The following is a 22,590-nucleotide window of genomic DNA, read 5'->3' on the forward strand; positions in this document are numbered from 1 at the left end:
CTTAGTTTGGTTCTTTTCTGTGCTCCCACACACTGGTCATGTTGGTCTTTTACTCCCTAGAAAGCAGCTACATGAGTTTCTCTCCCCACAGGGCCTTTGCACCAGCTGTGCCTTCTGAATGTGCTTCGCCCCCAGCTCTCCCTGTGCGTTGTTCCCTCTTAGTATTCAGGTTTCAGTTGAACTGATGCCTAGGAAGACAAATCAGTTTTAGATTTCTTACCTCTGCCTTATTCTCTCTCACAGAATCTTGTTTTATACTTTCTATTAAAAAGGGTATTTTAATAAATGTTTTTGTACGCATTCGCATTCACTTTCTTGCTTTCTATGTATTGTCTGCCTTTCTCCACTAGACTCCACCTCCGCGAGGGCACAGGACCATGTCTGTTTTGTTCATCACTGTGCCTGTTGTAGTACCTAGCACATAGCAGGCACTCAATAAACATCTGTTGAATGCATTAAAGCAATGAGGTGGATAAAATTCAAAATATGCAGTTTATAGGATAAATTTTTTAATTACTATAATTGTTCTATATGCTACTGTAAAAGTATTCTAATAATACACAGGGCACAAAGTTAATAGATATTTTTCTCTCTAAGCTGCAGTACCACTCAGTGGGGATAATTCTATCAAAGGCTTTCAGTTCCAGGAGTTTGAGACCAGCCTGGGAAACACAGTGTAACCCCATCTCTACAAAAAATAAAAAAATTAGCCAGGTGTGGTAGTTGATGCCTGTAGTCCCAGGTACTTGGGATGCTGAGGTGGAAGGATCTCTAGAGCCTACAAGTTAGAGGTTACAGTGAGCTATGACTGATCACTGCACTCCAGCAGCCTGAGCAACAGAACAAGACCCTGTCTCTAAAAAAAAAAAAAAAAAAAACCCTCAGTGGTAAAATGTGGAGGAATATGTCAGGAATATGTTTTGAAACTTGTGCTTCAGCCAAGTTTCACCGGGTATGGTGACTCAAGTCTGTAATCCTAGCACTTTGGGAGGCCAAGGCAAGTGGATCACTTGAGGTCAGGAGTTCGTGACCAGCCTGTCCAGCATGGTGAAATCCCATCTCTACTAAAAATACAAAAAAAATTAGCTGAGTGTGGTGGTGCATGGCTGTAGTTCTTGCTGCCTGGGAGACTGAGGAAGGAGAATGCTTGAACCCGGGAGATGGAGGTTGCAGTGATCTCAGATTGTGCCATTGCACTACAGTCTGGGTAACAGAGCAGGACTATGTCTCAAAAAAGAAAAAAAAAGTTGTGCTTCATGGTTTTCTAGTATCCTAAAATATTATGTATTTTAATTTAGTTACCATATGAGATGATGAAATTTAAAAAAAACACTAAGAAGTCACCTCTGGGGAGGGGATAGGTTAAGACACAAATGATAAAGAACAAGCCAGGTAAAGCAGGATGGTGCTGGGTTTCAGGAGTAAGGGGCTATCCGGTGCTGGGTTTCAGGAGTAAGGGGCTATCCAGGTGGAGGGGGCAGCAATTAGCAAAGCCCTGTGGTAGTAAATATTAATACTTAGGTATCCAAAGATCTAAAATTAAGCCAGCCATCTTAAAGTACTTTGGGAGAGTGGTTTGAGATGAGGATTCAAAAATCAGTAGAAGCCACATTATTCAGAGCCTTCAAAAAGTCCATGGAAAAATGAAATTAAACGAGAAAAATAAAATGTATTTAAAAAGTTAACCCTTACAATTGTTAAAGTATTTGGATTTTCTTTTGTATGCAAAAGGCAGCCATTGAACAGGTTTAAAAAGAGAAGTTATATGATGTAATTTGTTTTAAATGAAATTTCTCTGGCTATTCTCTGAAAGTGTGATTGGAAGGGAGTAGTATTTTCAGAAATTCAGGAGGAAAAAGATAGTGATAGTTTAACCTAGGAGCATTTGGAGATATGTGGTTAAATTCAAGATAAATTTTGGAGTTAGAGGTGATCATTTAGAAGCCCCCCTGCTCCTGTTGGGCCTTTCTTTTTTTTTTTTTTTTTTGAGATGGAGTTTCGCGCTTGTTACCCAGGCTGGAGTGCAATGGCGCGATCTCGGCTCACCGCAACCTCCGCCTCCTGGGTTCAGGCAATTCTCCTGCCTCAGCCTCCTGAGTAGCTGGGATTACAGGCACGCACCACCATGCCCAGCTAATTTTTTGTATTTTTAGTAGAGACGGGGTTTCACCATGTTGACCAGCATGGTCTCAATCTCTTGACCTCGTCATCCACCCGCCTCGGCCTCCCAAAGTGCTGGGATTACAGGCTTGAGACACCGCGCCCAGCCAGGCCTTTCTTAATCAGTTACTCCTCCCTCTGGAGAAATATTTCTATCTGGGCTTGATTTTCCCCCTCACTTTCAAATGAGCCTCAGTCACCTTCACTTTAACAGAAAACATTTCCTATTCTGTCTTTAAGATCTTTCCTCAGGTAATTTAACTTGATAAATGTCTGGAAAGTTTATTAGTTATCACTCAGTTTAACTTTTATTCAGCCCTCAGTACTATGCCAGTATTTGCTAAAACTCCATTAATGACTTGCTAATTGCCAAATTTAGTAGTTTATTTCTAGTCCTCATTCTGTTTGTCCTCACTGTAACAAGGATGATTTTAACCACTGCATCCATGGAATTATCTCCTCCTTTGAATCCTGGGATAGTGTTATTGTTGTCTTGTCTTCTATTCTTCCTGCTGTCTCCATTTCAGTCTTTTTTTTTTTTTTTTTTTTTTGAGACGGAGTTTCGCTCTTGTTACCCAGGCTGGAGTGCAATGGCACGATCTCGGCTCACCGCAACCTCCGCCTCCTGGGCTCAGGCAATTCTCCTGCCTCAGCCTCCTGAGTAGCTGGGATTACAGGCACACGCCACCATGCCCAGCTAATTTTTGTATTTTTAGTAGAGACAGGGTTTCACCATGTTGGCCAGGATGGTCTCGATCTCTCGACCTCGTGATCCACCCGCCTCGGCCTCCCAAAGTGCTGGGATTACAGGCTTGAGCCACCGTGCCCTGCCCCTTTTTTTTTTTTTTTTTTTTTTTTTTTTTTTTTTTTTTTTTGAGATGGAGTCTTGCTCTGTTGCCCAGGCTGGAGTGCAGTGTCATGATGTCGGCTCACTGCAACCTCTGCCTCCTGGGTTCAAGCAGTTCTCCCTGCTAAACTTCCTGAGTAGCTTGGATTACTGGCACATGCCGCATTACCCAGTTAATTGTTCCATATTTTTTGATAGAGACAGGGTTTCACTGTGTTGGCCAGGCTGGTCTTGAACTCCTGCCCTCAAGTGATCTGCCTGCCTTGGCCTTCCTAAATGCTGGGATTACAGGCATGAGCCACTGTGCCTGCCTTCCATTTCAGTCTTGTTTGCTCACTTCTTGTCCTCTCAACAGCTTTCTGCCTGCCTTTCCTCCCTTTCTCCCTATTACAAAAGTGATAATATGAAACTATACAGTTTTTAAAACGTTTTCTGCTGGGTGCCATGGCTCAAGCCCATAATCCTAACATTTTGGGAGGCTGAGGCAGGCAAATTACCTGAGCTCAGGAGTTTGAGTCCAGCCTGGGCAACATGGTGAAATACCTTATCTACTAAAAATACAAAAAATTAGCTGGGCATGATGGTGCCCACCTGTAATCCGAGCTACTCTGGAGGCTGAGGCACTGAAATTCACTTGAACCCGGGAGGTAGAGGTTGCAGTGAGCAGAGATTGTGCCACTGCACTCCAGCCTGCAACAGAGGAAGACTGTCTCAAAAAAAACCTTTTTTTTGATCCCAGCTCCCACTTACCAGAAGAATTCTTTAATGAATTGGGATGTATTTTGGGGGGATTAAAAAAAGTTTTTTGAAGCCTTAAAATTTACAACAAATAAAGTCTTTGCACTGAAAATTCCAAACAATGTAACAATAAAAAGGCTGGGTGGGCACAGAGGCTTACGCCTGTAATCCCAACACTTTGGGCAGATCACTTGAGGTCAGGAGTTTGAGACCAGCCTGGCCAACATGGTGAAACCCCATCTCTACTAAAAATACAAAAATTCACTGGGCATGAGTTGGGTACCTGCAATCCCAGCTACTTGGGAGGCTGAGGCATGAGAATTGCTTGAACTTGGGAGGTGGAGGTGGCAATGAACTGAGATCAGAGGAGGTGAGGAGGGTGAAGGGGAGGAGGGGAAAGGGAAGAAGGGAAGGGAGGGAGGGGAAGAGAAGAAAGGAAAGAAGGAAGGAAGGGAGGAGAGAAAAGAGAAACCCTTCAAACTGTGAAGTGGGACAATGGGATTCAGACTGATAGATGCCAATGTATATTTTCCCTGGAGTAATGTACCTTTACTCTGTATCTCAAAGAAGACTAACCACAAGCAAGGTCAGTGAGCAAACACACTAGGAAACAGGACACCAAGGATCATTATCAGTGTAAAAACAGATAATGGAATATTAGTCTTATGTTATAAAATCACTGTGTTTACCTGGTTTGAAGACATAAAAGTTAATGTGAAAGGATTTATACGTAGTATGTCACTATAGAGTTACCTTGCAGATTTGGGAAAAAGAAAAGGAACAAAAACGTCTAGAAATGAAAAATAAAATAATCAACATGTAAATCTTAGGCTAGAAACAAGCCTTGAAAGGATGAAACTGAACTTAAACTTCCTACAAGAACAAACATTCTTTAATAAAAAACCAGAAGGCTTGATCCAGGTCTCAAGTCATGCTGTCAGCACTTATATTCTCTCTTCCTTCTCAGCGTTACTTTCTTGATGCTTCAAGATAGTTGCTAGCAGTTCCTAGGTCTACAGAGTTAAAGTTCTGACTTGAAATAACAAAAGTCATGTTCCTTAACTTAGCTCCCTTCTTTTCTTTTTTTTTCCCCAGTGGTTTGGCAGAGCCAGTGTGCTCCCTCTGTGACTCTAGCCAAAGAAGCTCCCTTATCTTCCGTCTCTCTCTGATGGTATATTTGCAGAACAAATGCTTGAGTGAATGGAGCAGTCAGCTGTCAATCTTCAGTCCCCTTAGGTAGAGAGCAGGCAGCTGGGTAGTCTTTGCCTTCACACCAGCCACTCACTGATGGGATTTTTCTCTCCCTAGTTATAGGCTATCCTTCAGTGCCTTTGTTTGAACATTACATAATTAATGATTACAAAGCTTATTTCATGTTGGCGGGAATTGTTTTTGACCACAGCTTCAGTGACAGCAGTAGATCTTTGCCACTTGCGGTAAGAACATTCTTTAACAATCGTGCTGTGCTACCCAGGCTTGAGCATGTGTTCCTCGTTGGCAGACCTGCCCCCTGCTTTCCTCTATGGCAGCTTTGTCGTCCTATTTTCAGAGGAGATAAACAAAGGCTCCTGTGTTTCATGTCTTACAACCTAGACTTTGAGGTTCCATCCAGTTTTCAAATTCTTTAGAAGACTTGTTCTGAGCAAGCCTTTATCCTGAGGATTCAGGGTAGGATATATTAATCTACCTGGTGACAGAAGCAGACTACAACATGAGGCTCCACAGACTTGAGTCCCAATCCTGCAACTCACTAGCTGTGTAACCTTGGGAAAGTTATCAACATTTCTGGTCCTCAGTGTCCTTATTGTTGTGAGGACTAAATGAGTTTTATGCCTATTAAGTCCTTAGAACAAAGCCTAGAACAGAACAACTTTTCAGAAGGATTAGTTATTGTTGTCATTACTAGTAATCTCATGAACTTAAGATATGGTATGAGTGTGAGTTTGTTTAAAGAAAAGTTAATGTTGTAAACATGGGACTATTTGGTTTATGTTCTGGGATGGGAAAACCACTCATGTATAGCTTTTGTGCTGTATAGTATATCTGATGATTAATTGTTAGAACTTTTGTGTGTGTGTGTGTGTGTATCGACAGGGCTGGAGTGCAGTGGCATGACCTCAGCTCACTGCAACCTCCACCCCGGGGATTTAAGTGATTCCCCTGCCTCAGCCTCTCGAGTAGCTGTGACTACAGGTGTGTACCACCACGCCTGGTTAATTTTTTTTTAATTTGTACTAGAGATGAGGTTTTACCATGTTGGCCAGAATGGTCTCAATCTCCTGACCTCATGATCTGCCCACCTTGGCCTCCCAAAGTGCTGGGATGACAAGTGTGAGCCACCATGCTCAGCCTAATTGTTAGAACTTGCATGGACTACTGGTAGATGGCGAGAGATATGTTAGTAAAATAACCAACAATGTTTTTCAAGCATTTATTAATGCTAGGCAAATCACAGGTACCATCTGGCTCGATCCTACTGTAGCCTATGAGGTAGATGTTAATATGATCCCCATTTTACTGATGTGGAAACAGGAATGAAAATTAAGTAATTTGCCCAAGGTGACCAGGCTATTCCGTAGGAGATTTGGGGTTAGAATCTGGGTGGTCTGACTCCAGAGCCCTTGCTGTTGATTGTTATGCAGCACACCATTCCTGAAGGAGGCTCAGGAGCGGCTGTGTGCTTCCTAGGCTGGCAGCAGGGACAATTTCCAGAGTACACAGGGAAGACCACTGTTGTAGCATGCTCCCCGAAGAGAAACCTGCCAGTGTGGGCCTCCGTTACAGCTAACATCAAGCACAGCTTTGCTCTGTCCTGTGCCTTTGCTGAGTTTCAGGATTTTATAACCGAATTTGTTTTTTCTTTGTTCTTTATAGGTTAAGTATACCTTGCGCTTCAGTAACATTCAGAGGAATTTTTTCCTGGAGAAGCATATATTTTTTGAAGATGACCTGTATGGCTGGTGCACATCCTTTCTTTACTCTCCCAATCCACGCCAAGAACCCCGGGAATTTCCATTTTCTGATGGAAGAAGTCCTGGTGAGAAAGCCCCAAAGCCTGTGTGTTGAGAGCTTGGCTGCGGACAGGCTCTGTTTCTCAGGCCTGTAATCCCAGCACTTTGGGAGGCTGAGGCAGGCGGATCACCTGAGGTCAGGAGTTTGTGATCAGCCAGACTAACATGGAGAAACCCCATCTCTACTAAAAATACAAAATTAGCCAGGCATGGTGGCACATGCCTGTAATCCCAGCTACTTGATAGGCTGAGGTAGGAGAATTGTTTGAACCTGGGAGGCGGAGGTTCAAGCCTGTAATGGAATGATCTTGGCTCACTGCAACCTCTGCCTCCCTGATTCAAGTAATTCTCCTGCCTCAGCCTCCTGAGTATCTGGGATTACAGGTGCCTGCCACCACGCCTAGCTAATTTTTTGTATTTTTAGTAGAGTCAGGGATTCACCATGTTGGCCAGGCTGGTCTCGAACTCCTGACTTCAGGTGATCCACCCACCTCAACCTCCCAAAATGCTGGGATTATGGGCGTGAATCACCACTCCTGGCCCTATTCCATCTTTTTAAATACATGTCCTATTCAACACATGTCGCATTGTGTGATCTATGGCTAACATATCTCCCTTACAATCTCCACTGACCATGTCCTTTGCATTTCATCCATCTCATTTAATTTAATGAAGAGGAAACAGAAGATAGTCATCCATACTCTCAGGACTCTCTGCCTGCCTGTGCAGCTCCAAAGAGTCTGTTCCTGCTTGATGGAATCCTTGAACTCTGTCTGGCCTGTTCATTGGCTGATGCTTCACTTTGATTTTATTCACTCTGACTGATGCTTTAGAGCTTGCCTTGATTCTTATTCTGTCCTCACAACCCCATCTGCACCGTTCCCAGTTCCTGTTCTTCAGGACTTGTGGTCTTGGCTGGCCCTCTCCCTTTCCCCCTCATGAATCTCCCTAACTGCATTTCTAGGCTGGGAAAAGCTCCTTCTCCCTTCCTGTCATTTAGGATAAGTGGACAGAAAATTAATGCCAGTGTAATCCCAGCACTTTGGGAGGCCGAGGCGGGTGGATCACGAGGTCGAGAGATCAAGACCATCCTGGTCAACATGGTGAAACCCCGTCTCTACTAAAAAGTGCAAAAAATTAGCTGGGCATGGTGGCACGTGCCTGTAATCCCAGCTACTCAGGAGGCTGAGGCAGGAGAATTGCCTGAACCCAGGAGGCGGAGGTTGCGGTGAGCCGAGATCGCGCCATTGCACTCCAGCCTGGGTAACAAGGGCGAAACTCCGTCTCAAAAAAAAAAAGAAAAAGAAAAAAGAAAATTAATGCCAGAAGGTTGGAGTTTTTCCAGGAGTTCCTATTTGTCCCAGGGGCTGGCATGTGGTCCCAAAGCCAGGTCCTGACTCCTGGCTGCTAAAGTCCTCTCTCCTTGGGCAGCCATGCTGACTTTCTGCTCTGCCACCCTCTGTTGATGGTGAAGGAGAGCTTTGCTGAGTGGCTACTCACCATCGGCTTGCTCTTTCCCATGCAATGGGGTGTAACTGCACCTGACAGAGCAGACACCTAAAACTTGGCACCCAGTGCTCCCTGGACCTGCCTGCATTGCCCAACTCTTGCTTCTGGCAACCTCAGGTTCCTAGAGAAGTAGTGGGGCAACACTGACACCTGTGCATCCTCTGCCCTTCACAGTAAGCATTACATTCCTGACTGAAGGTATACAGGCCAATCCTCTCTTGAAAGACTCATGCTCAGCTGGGCGTGGTGACTCATGCCTGTAATCGCAGTACTTTGAGTCTGAGGTGGGCAGATCACTTCAGGTCAGGAGTTCAACACCAGCCTGGCCAACATGATGAAACCCCATCTCTACTAAAAATACAAAAAAATTAGCTGGGCGTGGTGGCGGGTGCCTGTAATCCCAGCTACTAAGGAGGCTAAAGAGGCTGAGGCAGAGAATCACTTGAACCTGGGAAGCAGAGGTTGCAGTGAGCTGAGGTGTGCCACTGCATTCCATCCTGGGCAAGAGTGAAACTCCATCTCAGGAAAAAAAAAAAAAGAAAGAAAGAGAAAGACTCATGTTCTCCAATTCACTTTAGATTTCTCCAGATGAATTAAAAACTTAAACATAACACCTAATACCATAAAAACCTTAGAAGAAAACCTAGGCAAAACCATTCAGGACATAGGCATAGGCAAGGACTTCATGACTAAAACATCAAAAGCATTGGCAACAAAAGCCAAAATAGACAAATGGGATCTAATTAAACTCCAGAGCTTCTGCACAGCAAAAGAAACAGTCATTAGAGTGAACCAGCAACCAACAGAATGGGAAAAAATTTTTGCAATCTACCCATCTGATGAAGGACTTATATCCAAAATCTACAAAGCACTAAAACAGGTTTACAAGAAAAAAACAAGCCCATTCAAAAGTGGACAAAGGATATGAACAGACACTTTTCAAAATAAGAAATATATGAGGCCAATGAACATATGAAAAAATGCTCATCATCACTCATGAGAAATGCAAATAAAAACTACATTGAGATGCCATCTCACACCAGTTAGAATGGCGATCATTAAAAAATCTGGAGACAACAGATTCTGGAGAGGATGTGGAAAAATAGGAACACTTTTACACTGCTAGTGGGAGTGTAAACTAGTTCAACCATTGTGGAAGACAATGTGGCAATTCCTCAAGGATCTAGAAATAGAAATTCCATTTGACCCAGCAATCTCATTACTGGGTATATATCCAAAGGATTATAAATTGTTCTATTATAAGGACACATGCACATATATGTTCACTGCAGCATTTTTCACAATATCAAAGACTTGGAACCAACCCAAATGCCCATCAATGTATAGACTGGACAGGGAAAATGTGGCACATATACACCATAGAATACTGTGCAGCCATAAAAAATGATGAGTTTGTGTCCTTTGTAGGGACATGGATGAACTTGGAAACCATCATTCTCAGCAAACTGACACAAGAACAGAAAATAAAACACTGCATGTCCTCACTCATAGGTGGGTGTTGAACAATGAGAACACATGGACACAGGGAGGGGGGCATCGCACACTGAGGTCTGTGGAGGGGACTAGGGGAGGGACAGTGGGGAGTAGGGAGTTGGGGAGGGATAACATGGGGAGAAATGCCAGATACAGGTGATGGGGATGGAGGCAGCAAACCACATTGCCATGTATGTACCTATGCAACAATCCTGCATGTTACTTACATGTACCCAGAAAGACTCGTGTTCTCCAATTCACTTTAGATTTTTTGGTCTTCCTCTTTGTGAGGGGTTTAGGGTGAACACTCTCTAGGCAACTAACTGTTCTTAGAAAATTTAGCTGATACTCGACACCCATTGTAGAATGGCTCAAATATTGGCTTGAAGCCTTGGGCCTTTGTGCACATTAATTGGGAATCCAAGTCTGAGTACTGACAGTTTTCGTATAATTCTAGAAAAGATCCAGCAGTTCTGCAGTGAAAATACTCCTACATATAATCAAGAGTATGTAACTATTTTCAGAATTTATTACCAACAGTTTGTTCCTTTTCCATCTGGATGGATTTGAGAGTCTGCCTAGGTCTAGGCCATCTGAAGACCATAGCCACCTCTACTCTGGGAGGGGGCTGAGGTACCCCACCTTGGCTTTGCCCATGTTGGGGCCTGGTAACCATCACTTGGAGATGGGGCTGTTATCTCTTAGAAGACCCCAGAACCAGGGATCTTTGTCTTTCAGCCCACTTTTCCTGAAATTTGACCCCAACGTGCCAACTATGCTGTATTTTTTTTTTCCTTGAGACAGAGCCTTCCTCTGTCACCAGGTGCCAGGCTGAAGTGCAGCGGTGCAATCTCAGCTCACTGCAACCTCTGCCTCCCAGGTTCAAGCAATTCTCCTGCCTCAGCCTCCAAGTAGCTGGGACTACAGGTGCTCACCACCATGCCCATCTAATTTTTGTATTTTTAGTAGAGACGGGGTTTCACCATGTTGGCCAGGATGGTCTCGATCTCTTGACCTAGTGATCCACCTGCCTCAGCCTCCCAACGTGCAGGGATTACCGGCGTGAGCCACCACACCTGGTCAACTATGCTGTATTGAAATGAGTGTTGCTTGTGATAAGGCCTGTTTTTGAGACTTAGTAGCAAAATTCTCTGACCATAAACCGTGGACTACAACAGCAGTAATACCTCAGAAATAGTTCACAACAGGTCAGGAAGGCTGTGTCTTTCGAGTGCTTTGAGTTTAACCATCTCATACTTGCTATGTTATCAAAACTACAGAAGAGGTGCTCTTTCCCCAACGTCTGAATACTAACAGGAGAGATGTGGCCCTGCCTCAAAAGATTCTGATATTGGACATCTTTTATTTTGCCTGCCCAGGCTCCTTTACTCCATTTTCGGATCATATATGCGTCACTGTCTGCTCCAGGGGTCTCCCTTGTGACTTTCCTCTCTTTCTTCCACACTGTGACATGAGGACTCTAGGGGTACATTTCCTAACCACTGTCTTTATGAATGGCTAGCCATGATCCATCTAAATTACCAGTTGTTCCATCTTTATCTTTCTTAATTTCTTGATATTCATGTTTTCTCATAGGATACAACAAAGAAGTCTTCCTGGCCCTACAGCATGCTCTGGATAAAGCCATTATGTGACACCATGCTCACAATGTGACGACCAACATGTTTGAGAGTCTCAAAGTACTTGTGAAGAGATTCCCACATGGACCCTATATCTATGACAGGTTCTTCCTAGTCCTTCAGAATGAGTTTTCTCTGTTCCTCATGCTCAGCTTCATCTGTATTGAGCTCATCATCATCAATTCCATTGTACTGGAGAAAGAGAAAAGACTGAAGGTAACTCCAGCTACTTCAGGTGTCTGCCTTTCCTGGGACAGGGGTGTGGGAAAGCTGCTAATGAAAAAATGACCAGAATAAAAATGAGGCCAAAGCAAGTAGGAGGTTGCTTAGGTGTCTGAGCATATTCCAAGGTGGGTTGGAACTTGGAAGGTCGTTAACAATTTTAACCTGCTTGCAATCTAGGTGATGCCATCTCTGTCATTACATGAATCATTGCCTTTAGTCTCAGAATGTCCAGCCTGGTCATTCCTGGTTGGCCAGCACACTGCCTCCTACTAGGTAGGTGTTTGAAAATGTTTGTGGAATGACGGATGATAAGAGATCTACCCTTCACCATTCACTGCCTTGCTTGATGCCCTGAAGGCTGACCTGCAGGGATTCCAGTACATGTTCCCACAAGGAATCTGGTGGGACCTCAGAGGGAAGAAGTAGGAGGATGAGGTCCCTGTGTTGACCCTAGGCCAACAGGGAGAGATCCATACAGGTCATTTTGGGTTCAGCTTGTTCCTTAACTGAAGGTCCCTGTTCTCTCGAGATGTCTTGCTCTACAAGACTTTCCCATTCTGGATTCTAGTAACCTCTTTCTTCTCATCCACTTGGGCCCAGGGAGGGTAATGCTTTTGCTGCTAGCCCTAGCTTACTGAACCATTCCATAGGGTTTTCTGTCCCTGTGCATACCTGTGCCTGTTATAAACAAACCCTCTGAATTACTCTAATTTGAATATAACAGTTTTCTTTAGGGATCTTGAATGATACACAATTCTATGAGATAACTAGTACCATTATTTAGTAGAGGAAGTAACTTGAGACATAGAGAGGGTAAAAATTTCAAGATAATTTTATATGGAACAGTACAACCTAGCCATAAATACAGTTTTCCTTTCCAGATAAAGAGTAAAAGTAAAACAGCTTTCCAGTAATTAATTAAGCTTTAGTTTCTCTGCGTGGAATCTTAGATGAAATAGGCCAGAGAGGAAGGTGTTCCATTTCCTCTTGGTGCAGAGTCAGGAAAAGATAGACTGTAGGGGAGTTCTAGAAAAGCATTTAGCCCTGGATGCTGATAGGATTTATGTGGTTGTCTCCTCCATTCTATTCAGGTGATGCCCTGAGACCCAACCCAAACTTTCAACTCTTCCTTAGCAAGATCCCTGGAGTAGGCAAGTTGTGTTCCAGGAGGAGTCATTAATATGGGAAATATTCCAAGAGGGAGAATGCCCTGACAGTGTTTGGCCCTGGGACCAAGGTGGGGTATGGGTAGTGGGGCACTAATGTCATTTCCTTCTTTGAACACTGAATACAACTAATAGAACCCTCTCTTCGTAAACTTCCTCATGTTGATTTAGTATGACTGTGTAGATGGGTTAAGGAGAATTAAAACAGATTGTCTTTAATTTAGGAACTGCCAGTATCAACTTCATTCCTCCTATTCCACTCCCCCTCTCAGCATAAGCCCATTGCTTTGGTTAACTGTGTTCCTTTTCTATTCCCCAAATAGGTACTGGGTATTCTGCTCCTCCTATGGGCAGGCCTCTCTTCTTTGCAGTTCACTTCTTTCAAGAAGGCTTTCTAAATTTCATCAGTCTTTCATCCCATCTTCTTATAGCGTGTTGTTTCTAGCTCTTAACTGATCTCCATGTAATCAGTCATCCAAACTAACTGCCATTCCATCCCCTCTGTAAAACTTTCAGATTGAATCTTCCAACCTGCTGCAGCTGGTAGGCTTCTCTCTAGTGAATTTGGGTTTATCTCCTTTTACCTGCTGAGTTGTATGCTTATCAAGGTTTGCTCCTAAATCTCCTTACACCTGTATTCATTCTTATAATTTGCAATTTAATTAAATATTATGTAAATAGATGAAGTGGACTGGAGTTACCTTTGAAAATTTAGTTGAATGCTTTGGAAAAATTCAGTAAGGCAGATCTCTTAAAAAATGCTAATAAATTTTGCATGAGGCCAGGCACAGTGACTCATACCTGTAGTTGTAGCTACTTGGGAGGCTGAGGTAGGAGGATTGCTTGAGTTCAAGGGTACAGTGAACCATGATCATACCATTGCACTCCAGCATGGACAATAGAGTGAGACCTTGCCTCTAAAAAATAAAAATGAAAAAATGAAAAATAAATTTCATGTGGGTGAAACTTCTGTGAAATACGAGAAAAAAATATAAAAACCTGGGCAGAATCTGTACTAGAATGCTTCACACCTGTATTCATGTCCTCAGTCCACTTTCAAGTGTGCTTTATGGGTGGGGTTCACATTGCTCCAATGAGCAGGCCCATGCTTCAAGAGAAGAGTTTGTGTGCTGACATCAGAATACCAGCACACATTGTATATCATATGCTATAAGTAAAAATAAAAATGTAAGAGAGAGAGATATATATATATAAAGCATTTTTGTGATTCCTTGCTTACTCAACTTGTTTTTGATTAACCAACTAACTACTAGTTCCAATTTTAAAAGGTAAAATGGCTTCTTCTGTAACTCTAGTGTGGCTTATACACTGTTATTATCATATGTGTATCTTCGGTACTAGATTGTGAATTTTCAGAAGGCAATATTTTGCCTTTTATATCTTAATCTTTCCTGCACAGTACCTAGCACAGTGCTTTGCATTTATTCACTTACCAAGTATTGATCAACTGACTTATATTTCTGAGGCACATGCATTAGAGATAAACATATAAATGACACACCCCATTCAGGTGATTTATAGCAATAAAATCAAGTGTTACAAAAGAACCCCAAATGCTAAGGTATTGGAGTGTGTAGATGTTATGGCCATGCGGAGAATAGGCAAAGCTGACCAGACAAAGTTTCACAGACCGAATAGCTCTTGAACTAGGTTTTGAAAATCAAGTAGGATTTTGCTATGTAAAGAGAAGATGAGAGAAAAAGAGAACAACATATGTAAGAAAAAAAAATTTTTAAGACATAGAAGTCATAGTGCATTCAGTGAGTTGCAAAATGTTTTATGTAACCAGGGCGTAAGATGCCAGGGCATTTAGATTTTCTTTTCAGAGCCATAGGAGCCATTCACTTATACTAGGCATTCAATACATGAATGAACTATCAGTAAACTTTCTATTGTAAAAGAAGAATAATTTTCATACAAGGCCAATCTCTACATATGTAAGCCAGATAAATGCTATTCATTGGTTTGTACTTTTCTTTCAAACTCAGTCTTTGCTACTCCTACTGGCCACACACACAACTCTTCATCTCAGTCTGTGTTGAGGTTTCAGGAATAGACTGCTGAACCAGGCTACCTAGCACTGAGTGTTGAACTGTGTAATACCTGCTTCTTTTGCTTTCTCTAGGAGTACATATGCATGATGGGACTGGAAAGCTGGTTACACTGGTTTGCTTGGTTCATCACATTCTTCATTTCTGTCTTCATTGCAGTTTCATGGCCATTCTCTTCTGCACAGAGGTACATGTCTCTTGTCCTTCAAGATATGCTTAGCTATGAATATGTAGGAAAGAAATTTGGTGTTTTGTGGGTGGTAGTGCTGGAATTCAATATATGATGGAAACACCATTTTTTTTTTTTTTTTTTTGGCTCACTGCAACCTCCCAGGTTCAAGCGATTCTCCTGTCTCAGCCTCCCAAGTAGCTAGGATTACAGGCATGCACCACCATGCCCAGCTAATTTTTGTATTTTTGGTAGAGGCGGAGTTTCACCATGTTGGCCAGGCTGGTCTTGAGCTCCTGACCTCAAGACATCCACCTGCCTTGGCCTCCTAAGGTGCTGGGATTATAGGCATGAGCCACTGTGCCCAGCCAGACACACCATTCTTGATGATCACATGGAAAACTTCAGGTTGTATGTGGTGGTATTCTCTGAAACTTGTGGGGATTTAAGCATTTAGGATCTTTAAGATCAGGGAGAGCTTTGTCCTCCTTTCAGTTCCCTCACCTTCAAGTACTGGAGATGGGTGTGATTAATTTCTTTAATAGACAGGAATGCCAAAAATCTACTTTATAAACTTTAAAACACAAATTTTATACTCTACAAATAATTGAAAATAGTTATTATAAAAGATAACATTATTTAATGTCTATGATATCTTGTAATTTTTTTCTTTTATGTTATCAATGAAATTTGGTGTTAAATTTACCAACTTGCGTTTAGTAACTAAATTAAAACCCATTATTTGGATATATGAATATTTACCTTCTAAATTATCAAAACCGGGGCAGGTTGAACAGAAGAAGACAGAAATCCAGACTAGTCAGAAAAACATATAAAACAAATGAAATGACTGGAAACATTAAAAAAGAAGATTTAAGATATTAAAAGGAAGAGCAGAATTATCTGTAATAGTGATCATGACAAATGAGATAAACTCACTTATTAAAAGAAAAAGCTTGTCAGGCCATGGTTGCTTTTTTTAAAAATGATAAAATTTCACATTGGATGAAAAATTCAATCCAAACTTATGCTTTCCAGAAAAGGATACATGTACAGAACATAATTGGTAAATGGTAGTGGATGTGGGAGCAAAGGTCCTGCATTCAAAAGCTATATATATGTGTGTTTAAGATCATCTCAAATTTTAAAAACAGTTTCTACATTGTTTTAATGGAAGATTTGCTTTCTTCTTATTTAGTTCATGTAAAAATTATCTATATGATTGTTTTATAGGTGAAAAATGTGGCAGCGTTCAAGAACAGTGACCCTAGTCTGATATTTGTTTTTCTAATGTGTCTTGCCATTGCCACAATTTTCTTTGCATTCATGATCAGCACATTCTTCCAAAGAGGTGAGTCCTGATACGATTTTCTGTCAAGGAGTGTTTATGACTACTTCTTCTAGTAGCATTGCTATTTCCATTATCTATGGCCTTCACTATTATTTCTTGAGAGCTGTGTTTTCACTTTTATGGTTATTTTAGCAATGGAAGACTTCCATTCTCCTCTTCTGTTGAGATGTTGAAACATCTCAATATGTGTATGTTTTTATGTTTCATTTGGCTCCTTAATATAATTTAAAATGGAGGCAGTTAATCTCAAATTGGAAGGGAATGAAGGGGTAAGACATCCAGGGCAGATAACTTCTAAGGTCTTAACTGTAAAGTTGGGGCACAACAGTAAAACGGTTTATAAGACACCACAGTGAGAGAGGAGTTCCTGGAAATTTTTTTTTGTTTTGAGATGGAGTCTCACACTGTTGCCCAGGCTGTAGTACAGTGGCTCGATCTTGGCTCACTGCAATTTCCACTTCCTGGGTTCAAACAATTCTCCTGCCTCAGCCTCCCAAGTAGCTGAGACTACAGGCATGTGCCACCATGCCCAGCTAAGTTTTTTGTATTTTTAGTAGAGACAGGGTTTTACCATGTTGGCCAGGATGGTCTCGATCCACCCGCCTTGGCCTCACAAAGTGCTGGAATTATAGGCGTGAGCCACAACGCCTGACCAAAATTTTTTTTTTGGTCAGGTGAGGGTGTTACCTCTAAAACTATTGGTAGAATTGATAAATTACAAAGGACAAAAATAACAGGGAGTAGAGTCAAAGTAACAGTGCAGGCGAATGAATTTGTGGGTCAACATGGAAAGGCATAGGTGGAAATAATGAAGGACAGGCCCAGCAGTTGGTGACATAAGAAAGGGGGTTGAAGAGAACTGTGACAAAAATCAAAGTGTGGTATAAATGAAGCCAAACAGCTTATTATTTACATTTTTGCATTTTTTGCATCAAATAGCATGTTCTATTATGTGGACCCTGACAAACTGTGACTCTACCAAGGTAAGGATAGATTCTTAGAGAGGTCAGATGGGCCTAAACACTATCTCCTGATCCAAACTCTGTATCTAATTTCCTATATTTGCTTCCATAGCTTTAGGGTAAGCATGGCAGGGGTGATGGTCAAGTAAGAAAGCTGTGTGGGGAGCTTGGAGCATAAATCTCAAAAGATGTCCACAACCTAAGGCTTAAGGTGCTAAAAGTTGAAACCTAAAAAAATTAAACTTGTATCAAGAGGAGGGGAGGGGAGGGGAGGAGAGGGGAGGGGAGGGAAGGGGAGGGGAGAAGAGGGGAGGGGAGGGGAGGGGAGGGGAGGGGAGGTGGCTTACACCTGTAATCTCAGCACTTTGGGAGGCCGAGGCAGGTGGATCACTTGAGATCAGGAGTTTGAGACCAGCCTAGCCAACATGGTGAAACCCCACCTCTACTAAAAATACAAAAATTAGCCAGGTCCGTGGTGGTGCATGCCTGGAATCCCAGCTACTTAGGAGGCTGAGGCAGGAGAATCCCTTGAACCCAGGAGGCAGAGGTTGCAGTGAGCCGAGAAGGTGCCATTGCACTCTAGCCTGAGCACAGAGCGAGACTAAAACAACAACAACAACAAAATAACAAAAACTCTTATGAAGTACAAGAAGTACAAGAAATAATCAGAGGGCTAGAAATAAAAGACAAAGACCAATGAGGTTAGAAGCACCAATCAATCAGGACCAGAGGGAAAACAAATAGAAAGGAAGACTGCCAAGTGTTGAGTCGTATATACGATACAACCCAACATTGTCATCAGTTGATTTTCAATAAAGGGGCCAAGACAATTCAATGTGGAATGAATATCTTTTCAACAACTGGTACTGGAATAACTGACTATTCACATTCAAAACAATGAACATGACCAGGTGCAATGGCTCATGCCTATAATCCCAACAGTTTGGGAGGCTGAAGCAGGAGGAATGCTTGAACCCAGGAGTTCAAGACCAGCTTGGCCAACACTGGGAAACCCCATCTCTACTAAAAATACAAAAATTAGCTGAGCGTGGTGGCGTGCACCTCTAATCCCAGCTACACTGAAGGCTGAGGCAGGAGAATCACTTAAACCCAGGAGGCAGAGGTTGCAATGAGCCGAGATGGCGCCATTGCACTCCAGCCTGGGTGGCAAGAGCAAAACTCCGTCTAAAAAAAAAAAAAAAGAAAAGAAAAGAAACAATGAAAAATTAGCCAGGCATGGCGGCCTACGATTGTTGTCCCAGCTACTCTGGAGGTCATGGTGAGAAAATCAATTGAGCTCAGGAGGTCTAGGCTACAGTGAGCCATGGTCCTGCCACTGCACTCCAGCCTGGGCAACAGAATGAGACCTTGTCTCAAAAAAAAAAAAAAAAAAAAAAAGCAAACAAACAAAAAACCAAAAAACACCTATATCACATCATAGACAAAAGTTAACTCAAAGTTGTTTATAAACCTAAATGTAAGAGCTAAAACTATAAAACTCTTGAAATAAAATGCAGAGAAAAATCTTTGTGATCTTGAGTTAAACAATACTTTCTTATATAGGACACCAAAAGAACAGCTGATAAAAGAGAAAGTTGTTAAGTTGACTCATCAGAGTTAAAAACTTTTTTGCTTCAAATGTACTATCAAGAAAGTAAAAAGACAAATTGGAATGTTCCTCACACAAATAAATGATAAATTCTTGAGGTGGTGGTTATCCCAATTATCCTGATTTGATCATTACACATTGTATGCTTCTATCAGAATTTCACATGTACCCCATAAACATGTACAACTATTATGTATCTGTAAAAATTAAAATTCAGGGGACCAAATTTAGAAATATTTAGTTTTCCAAAAGGAATATGTGTGTGTGTGTGTGTGTGTGTGTGTGTGTGTGTGTGTAGTATGTATGTGTATGTATACATGTGTGTATATATATACATATTTCTTTTTTTTTTTGAGATGGAGTCTTACTGTCGCCCAGGCTATAATGCAGTGGCACAACCTCGGTTCATGGTATCCTCTGCCGCCTGGGTTTAAGCAATTCCCTTGCCTCAGCCTTCTCCTGGGTAGCTGGGACTCCAGGTGGGCACCACCATGCCTGGCTAATTTTTTTGTGTTTTAGTAGAGACGGGTTTTGCCACATTGGCCAGTATGGTCTTGATGTCCTGACCTCGTGATCTGCCCGCCTCAGCCTCCCAAAGTGCTGGGGTTACAGGTATGAGCCACCATGCCCAGCCACCAAAAGGAATATATTTTTAGAATGTGCTAAAATTTCAGTTTGTTGGCAAAAATTGTGAGGTTCTCCATGGAATATTGCATTTTAGGACCAATCATTGTTCTTTATTAAAAAAAAAAAAAGTCTTTGAATTAAAAAAAACCCTGAGACTTTGAAAAAACATTTCAGATGCTATGTATCATAAGAAACTTGTATCTAGAATAAATAAAATACTCAAAAATAAAACCATAAAACCATATATAGACTCATTCTATAAGGCCGGTATTACCTTAATAAAAACAACAACAACAACAACAACAACAAAAAACCTGGAGGGCTGGGCACAGCCTGGTGTCTCGTGCCAGCAGTTTGGGAGGCCAAGGCAGGCGGATCATGATGTCAGGACCTCAAGACCATCCTGGCTAACCTGGTGAAACCCCATCTTTACTAAAAATACAAAAAATTAGCCAGGTGTGGTGGCACACACCTGTAGTCCCAGCTACTCGGAAGACTGAGGCAGGAGAATCACTTGAACCTGGGAGGTGGAGGTTGCAATGAGCCAAGATCATGTCACTGCACTCCAGCCTGGGTGACAGAGTGAGACTTCATCTCAAAACAAACAAACAAAAAAACAAACTGGAAAAGACATCACAGTAGAACTACAGACCAATATCCACATGAATATAGATGGGAAGAGCCTCAACAAAATACTAGCAATCCAAATCAAACAGCATATTAAAAGGATTATATACCATGCCAAGTGGGATTTATCTTAGGAATGCAAGAGAGATTTAACACATGAAAAGCAAAAAGTATAATATAGCATTTAGTAGAATGAAGGAAAAAAATAAACATATGATCATCTCAATTGATGTGAAAAAAGCATTTTAGAAAATCCAGTACCTTCTCATGATAAAAACAAATCAGGATATAAAGGAACTTCATCAATCTGATAAAGGGGCATTTATGAAAACCCCACAGTTAGTATTATATTCAATGCTGAAATATTAAAAGCCTTCCCCCAATGATCATAAGAGTGCCTATTTTCACTGCTTCAACAGTATACTGAAGCTCTAGCCAGAGAAATTAGGAAATAAAAGGAAATCTGTTGCATCCAATTGGAGAGGAAGAAGTAAAACTGTCTCTATTCAAAGATGATATGATCTTATATAGAGAAATCCTAAAGAATCTACACTAGATAAATAAATGAATTTCGAAACTCCGTCTCAAAAAAAAATAAAAAAATAAATAAATAAATAAAATAAATGAATTCAGCCAATTTTCAAGATACATGATCAACATATAAAAATCAGTTGTGGCCAGGTGCAGTGGCTCATGCCTGTAATCCCAGCACTTTGGGAGGTTGAGGTGGGTGGATCACGAGGTCAGGAGGTTGAGACCATCCTGGCCAATGTGGTGAAACCCCATCTCTAAAAATACAAAAAATTTCCCAAGTGTGGTGTTGTGTGCCTGTCATCCCAGCTACTTGGGAGGATGAAGTAGGGGAATCGCTTGAACCCAGGAGGCAGAGATTGCAGTGAGTGGAGATTGTGCCACTACACTTCATCCTGACTACAGAATGAGACTCAGTCTCAAAAGAAAACAAAAAACCATTAGCTAGGTATGGTGGCGCTTGCCTATAGTCCCAGCTACTCAGGAGGCTGAGGCAGGAGAATCACGTGAACCCAGGAGACAGAGGTTGCAGTGAGCTGAGATTGTGCCGCTGCACTCCAGCCTGGTGACAGAGCGAGGCTCTATTAAAAAAAAAAAAAATCAGTTGTATTTCTATACGCTAGCATTGAACATTCTGAACAGGAAATTAAGAAAACAATTTCACTTAGAATAGCATCCAAAATAAGATACCTAGGAATACATTTTTTTTTTTTTTTTTTTTTTTGAGACGGAGTTTCGCTCTTGTTACCCAGGCTGGAGTGCAATGGCGTGATCTCGGCTCCCTGCAGCCTCCACCTCCTGGGTTCAGGCAATTCTCCTGCCTCAGCCTCCCTAGTAGGTGGGATTACAGGCACGCGCCACCATGCCCAGCTAATTTTTTGTATTTTTAGTAGAGACGAGGTTTCACCATGTTGACCAGGATGGTCTCGATCTCTTGACCTCGTGATCCACCCGCCTCGGCCTCCCAAAGTGCTGGGATTACAGGCATGAGCCACCGCGCCCGGCCACCTAGGAATAAATTTAATGAAAGAAGTAGAAGACTTTTATGCTGAAAAATACAAAATAGTGCTGAAAGACATAAAAAACTTAAATTAATTGAAATGCCATTCTCATGGAGTGGAAGCCTTAATACTCATAAGATGACAACATTCCCCAAATTGATACAGATTCATTGCAATCTTTATTAAAATTTGACATGCCCTTTATTTTTCCCAGAAATGCACAAGTCAGTCCTAAAATTCATATGGAATTGCAAGGGGCCACAAACACCAAAACAGTATTTTAAAAGAAGAACAAAGTTGGAAGACTCACATTCTCTGATTTCAAACTTACTATAAAGCTACAGGGATCAAAACAAAATGGTTTGTTTTTGTTTGTTTTTCCTTTTAAGATGGAGTCTGTCACCCGGTCTGCAGTGTAATGGCGTGATCTCTGCTCACTGCAACCTCTGCCTCCTGGGATCAAGCGATTTTTGTCCCTCAGCCTCCCGAGTAGCTGGTATTATAAGCGTGTGTCACCACACCTGGCTAATTTTTGTATTTTTATTAGAGACAGGTTTCACCATGTTAGACAGGCTGGTCTTGAACTCCTGGACTCAAATGATTCGGCTCCCTTGGCCTCCCAAAGTGCTGGGATTACAAGCATGAGCCACTGCACCTGGCCAAAACAGAATGGTTTTGACATAAGGACATACATATAGACCAATGGAATAGAATTAAGAGCCCTGAAATAAACCTATACATCTATGGCCAACTGATTTTTGGTTTTCTTTTCAAGACAGGATCTCCATCTGTCCCTCAGGCTAAAGTGTAGTGGTATGATAACAGCTCACTATAGCCTCTACTTCCTAGGC

At 41.9% G+C, this 22,590-nt stretch overlaps 1 protein-coding gene across 2 annotated transcripts in view; it reads left to right on the plus strand.

Annotated features, from left to right (window-relative positions):
* LOC104651469 (ATP-binding cassette sub-family A member 17-like) overlaps positions 1 to 22,590 on the plus strand; it is a 79,294-nt gene that overhangs the window by 25,433 nt on the left and 31,271 nt on the right. For both annotated transcript variants that reach the window (XM_074381763.1, XM_074381764.1), the window contains exons 2-5: positions 6,620 to 6,782; positions 11,356 to 11,615; positions 14,937 to 15,049; positions 16,265 to 16,382. In XM_074381763.1, coding sequence (XP_074237864.1) covers positions 14,945 to 15,049; positions 16,265 to 16,382 — 223 coding nt within the window. In that variant the 5' untranslated portion in view covers positions 6,620 to 6,782; positions 11,356 to 11,615; positions 14,937 to 14,944. The remainder of the gene's footprint in view (positions 1 to 6,619; positions 6,783 to 11,355; positions 11,616 to 14,936; positions 15,050 to 16,264; positions 16,383 to 22,590) is intronic.

Source organism: Saimiri boliviensis, chromosome 12 (assembly GCF_048565385.1).
Source record: "Saimiri boliviensis isolate mSaiBol1 chromosome 12, mSaiBol1.pri, whole genome shotgun sequence".
Taxonomy (NCBI): domain Eukaryota; kingdom Metazoa; phylum Chordata; class Mammalia; order Primates; family Cebidae; genus Saimiri; species Saimiri boliviensis.